This window comes from Tupaia chinensis, unplaced genomic scaffold, assembly GCF_000334495.1.
Source record: "Tupaia chinensis unplaced genomic scaffold, TupChi_1.0 Scaffold000646_1, whole genome shotgun sequence".
Taxonomy (NCBI): domain Eukaryota; kingdom Metazoa; phylum Chordata; class Mammalia; order Scandentia; family Tupaiidae; genus Tupaia; species Tupaia belangeri.
Genome location: NW_006160167.1, coordinates 596489 through 601813, shown reverse-complemented (window position 1 = coordinate 601813; position 5325 = coordinate 596489). Strand labels below are relative to the sequence as shown.

At 40.0% G+C, this 5325-nt stretch overlaps 1 protein-coding gene across 1 annotated transcript in view; it reads right to left on the bottom strand.

Annotated features, from left to right (window-relative positions):
* Positions 1-5325, bottom strand: part of SNX31 (sorting nexin 31) — a 73667-nt gene that overhangs the window by 26621 nt on the left and 41721 nt on the right. The window contains exon 9 of the mRNA XM_027776228.1: positions 3390-3482. Within this exon, the coding sequence (XP_027632029.1) occupies positions 3390-3482 (93 nt within the window). The remainder of the gene's footprint in view (positions 1-3389; positions 3483-5325) is intronic.

Sequence of the window (5325 nt, the reverse complement as noted above, 5' to 3'; positions counted from 1 at the left end):
TGTGTGTGTTTGTGTGTGGGGGGGGGAGCAAAGCCTCTTGAAGCAGATGGAAAGCTCATGTCGGAAGCCATTGTCATTCTAGTGGAATACACAGAATTGAGTCGCAGTGAAGTGCCCTTTCTTCTGGACCGTAATGAAGACACCGCCCCTTGTGTTGGACACAGCCCTGGGGAAGTTCACGGTGTGTCCTGCGGAGCAGGGACCACTCCTGACACAATCACCATCGTGTTCCTGCTCCCGCTCCAGCGCCTGGTACTTAGCGAGAATGGACATATGAGATGAGTGAGTGAAGAGTGAAGTGAATAGAATCAAAAGTAGATATGATTCTATCTCAGCAGATTGTAATAGCAATGTAAATGAGAAACGTACATTTTAAATGTCTTTTTTAAAAACGACACTGAGATCTGCGTAGGAGGGAAAGTAGTTCATTTCTGCCGGCTGCTTGTGCGATGGTGTTATTAACTGTCACAGAGAGAGATTTTTGGAATGGCATGAAATGAGGACCTGAGGAGGTCTGCTTTCTAGACAGCCCCCAAAGGCCAAGTGAGTACTTTTATGTTGCTTTTAAGGTTTAGGTTTTCCCTCTGCTTCTAAACTGACCCAAGATTCAGGAGGACAGCTGCAGTTCACACCTGTGGGCCCGGCATCCTGTCTTGTTAACAGCTAGCCGGGATTTTCCATCTTTTAACAAAGCATTATTATTGACTGTATTTAAATAAGCTGATATTGGTTTGGTGACCTCCACCTTGGTCTTCTAGATTTCACCATGGCTAAGTGGCGTGCAGATACGTGAGAACAGAGTTCTCAATACAGGGCTCATCAAAAAGAAGACCATCCAGTGACAGCCTGGTTTCTCCCTGATCCTTTTCTGAAGAAGGTCACTGATGCCTCCACCTTAGACTATGTAAGTGCTTCCTGACAAAGTGGACTATGCCCAGGATGGCTGACTCTTGATTTCACATGGGCAGGACAAGTGTTCAAAGCTATTTGTTACTAGCTCCTTGTGCCATGGTCCACGCTTCAGCTTAGGAGATGAGCTGCCTGGCCTCTAGTTGGGACAGTGAGAGACATTAGCAAAGGCAGGTTGTGAGTACATGGCACATGCACAGGGGTCTGGTCAAGGACTGTAGTTGCATTACAGAGAGAGCAGGGGTTTTTTTTTCGGGGGGAGAGGTTGAGAGGTTTTTGCTATAGGGCACGTGTGCTCACCAGAAAGACAGAGAGAGACAGAGAGACAGAAAGCGAGAAATCACTCCCACCCCATCCCAGGGATAATGGCCACGCCACAATCCCTTCTCCTCCATTCTCCTCTCGGGATCTTAGGCACACATGCACACACGCCTGGTGTGAGTTTAAGCTACTGTGTCTGGGACTTGAACTGTGCTCGACTATATGGGAGTCCAGTGACATAGCCATTATGCCAAGTGCTGGTTCCAAGAGAGAGCAGTTTTAAGTCCTTGCAACAATACTTTCTTTGTTACTACAAGGTATAAATCTATAATTGCTCATCTTATTTACTAACACTTTAAAATTGCAATAAATTTTTGGATTCTAAAAGAAAATGTTTTGGCTAAAAGAAATGAAAGTGTTTGATAATTAAAAGTGAAGTCCCATTATGCAAATATATTGGGGACAAATAAGTAACTTACTCAACATGATTGTTGGCATTTATCATTCAAGAATAGGGTACTGTATATTACTAACTATGTAAAAATCAGAAATATGCAAGGATTACCTACTTGAAAAATTAGTTCTTTTAAGAGATTATACCTAAAAAAGACAATTTACTATATATAGCCATACAAGGTATGTTCCTATATTTTCATTTACATCAGGGGTTGGTAAACTTTTCTGTTAAAGCCATATAGTAAATATTTTTGTTTTTCCAGGCAATAATCTCTACCACAACTGTCCACTTTTGCCACCATCACAAAAGCAGCTTTAGACAGCACGTAATGAATGGATATGACCACGTGCCAATAAAACTTTATTTCCAAAAACAGTGGCCCATGAGCCATAGTGAGCTTACCTCTGACTTAGCTCAAATGACTCATCTTTAAGTTAATTTAATTCATTTTCATCCCAAAGTTTTTTCGGACATGAACATAAAGTCATGAAATAGTTGTTCATGCATTTGCTCCATTAGCAGGAGAACTGACTTCACAGACACTTAAATAACACTGCTCATATTAGATGCTTAGAGAGAAGTTAATCTCAATAATCACCCCATTTTTTTCATTAATTTATATACTCAACATTTTGGAAAGATCATTATGATAAAAGGATCTTGAAAGATCAATTTTTTATGAAAAATACAAATACACATTTTGGCAAAGCACAGGAGCATGGTAAAAACAGCATTCTTACTATATTAAAAAATTTCTAGAACAGATATGTGCTTCGAATTGGTGGTGGCATATGCAATCTGTAATTGTGCCCAGAGTTGCAACAATAGTCTACCTATCAAGATACAAACACACAGAGAAATTTAATTCCAAACTTTCTGCGACAAGGCTAAGGTCAGTAGAACGGGAGGAAAACACTAGGTCTCAGCAGTATATGCCTTTCCCCTTTTTGCTCTTTTCTCAGTCCATCAATAAAAATCCCAAAGTGTCACAGACCCGCAAAGATTTACTTTCTGCATCAACCTAAGTCTAAATGAGTCTTCTAAATTTTGGCTACATTTTGTTTAAAATCAATGCTGTAATGGTGAATGCTGGTGATGTCTAAAAAATAAAAAAGGCAAGGCAATGAAGCAGAGGCCATTGCTGCTGTTAAAATATGCCCTGTTTGTGAGACTCAGACACACTGCTTGAGGCAGGAGGTATGTGAGTTGATAGCATCTTTATGGAAGATTTAAAAATGAATGTTTAGAAACACATCGTAAGAAATGACAGAACGTATCCCCAAAGACAGGGGATATTGGCTGCAGTGCTTAGGGACCTTCAGCCAGGAACGGTAGTAGGTGCTGAAAATTCGTAGACTGTGTATACATCAGCACAGTCTCGGGCCTCAGGACGCTTGCTGCCACAGTGATTTATAGCAGCATGGGCCAGAAACAACCTGACTTCCAATAATAGAAAAAAGGTTAGCTAAACAATAATATAACCATAAAATGGGATACTCTGTAGTCATTAAAAATAATATCAAGATCTATATTAATTAGCTTGGCAAAGGACTCACAATATACTGTCTGGATTTTTCAGACTCCTTAAACAATGCGCTTTTATTAAGTCTATAATCAGAAAACCCATGAAGGTCTTCTCATTTTGAAAAAGAGCTCCACGTTTAGTCCTCAATAGGTTTATAATTTATAGAAACAGTTCAATTCCAATATGTTTCTTTAACTCCCTTCCAAGGGATTTCTCTCGGTACAATATTTGATTCACCTTTGTTTGATTATCTTCCTTCTGGAATGCCTCTAATTTCTGCCTCTGTGCCTCTGTGGGTTTGGCCCATTCTTCTTCAATGTCCTGTATTGCCTTAGAACAATATAAATTATGAAGTTAGCAACATGCGCAGAAATTAATATCGCAAAAATAAACTCAAGGAGAAAGGGCTAAAAAAACAGACCCAAGTGAATATCCAGAGGGCATGTACACTTGCTGAGAGACAGAGAAAGAGAGAGACAAAAGCAGAGAGGAAATATCCTCCATGGGGCATGGTCACGCCACAATCCCTTCTCCTCCATCTCTCCCTCCTTTCAGGATTTTGGACACGTACACGCACTCCCCCCCATGAGTTTTTCAAGCCGCCAAGTCTGGTACTTGAACCACACAGTCAGCTATGTGGGATCCAGGTGTGTCAACCACCACACTACTATCTGATCTTGAGGTAGGGAATATCCAAAATACAACAGATTTTAAGACTTTTTGGGCTCCAACCTGACACAACAAGTGGAAAATTCCACAGCTGACCTCGTAATATGGGCTGCAGTCAAAACAAAATATATTTTCTTGTTGGCAAAATCATGATGCATTTTTGCATAGAAAGACAGAAAAATACATCATGACTTTTCAGACAACCCAATAGTATAAAGTCACCTTCAGAATATGTGTATAAGGTGTATATAAAACAAATTTCATTATTAGACTTTGGTCCCATCTGCAAGATATTTATATGTATGCAATATATGTATGTATATATGTATGCAATATATTGTATATGCATCATACATATGCAAATGTTCCAAAATCTAAAGCACTTTGGGCCTAAATTATCTTGGATAGATATATTCAATCTGTATTAAAAATGATAATAATGATAAAGATGATGACATCAGCTACAGTTTCTGAAAGACTGCTAGGCAAAGAGCTGAGGTTTGAATAATGGTCTATTTAAGGTGGGAGAACATTAGCTCAACCTCATCGCTTAACTGGGAGATGTTGTGGTTCAGAAGGATGAAGTGGCTGGCCCAAGGTCATATAGAGAGCGAGCCAGTTGCAGAGCAAGAGACAGAACTCATTTTTTAAACAGCAATTTAGTGTGCTTTCCATGAAGCTATCTTTTGCCAGCTATGAGCAAGGGAAACACCATCATCCATTTCTCTTTGGTTTATAACTCTTTCATGAAGACAGATAAAAATTACATCAGGATGCCGGCAGCGCTGACCTCTCATCACAACGAGAACTGGAAACCATGCCATAAAGACTGTATTTCCCCCAGGAACAATATTAGAATGAGGTGGTGCCTTTTTGACCAAGGATGTGATCTCAAAAAAACCCAGACATAGCTAATAATGTATGGTAATGGCACCAATACGATGGCGATGAGTCTCAGTAAGCATTTAAAAGGACAAATTCTGCTCCAACTCCTGTAACAGGCCTAAGTACTAGGTTTTGAGAAAAGTCATGATACATTTTCACATAGAAAAGTATAGAAAAATACCTCACGACTTTCCTGACAACCCAATACATGGACACAGTTATACATAGATCAAAGTAAATATGAAATGAACTAAAAGGCAGATGCTAGCCATAAAATTATAATAGTGAACATTAAACCTTTCTTAGATGAAATTTTGATTTGCCTCCTTACAATTTAAAAGAACTTTGTAGAGATTATTTACTTCATCTCTTATATCACCTAAAGGCGGGACCAGCAGTTGGCGTAATGGCTATGTCGCTGGACTCCCATGTAGTCGAACACAGTTCAGGTCCTGGACCCGGTGTCTTAAACTACGCCGGGTGCGTGTGCATGTGTACCCAAGATCCTGAGAGGAGAATGGAGAAAAAGGGATTGCGGCATGGCCATCCCCCTTGTGGGGGGAGGGTGATTTCTCACTTTCTGTTTCTCTGTTTCTCTGTGTCTTTCTGGTGAGCAAGC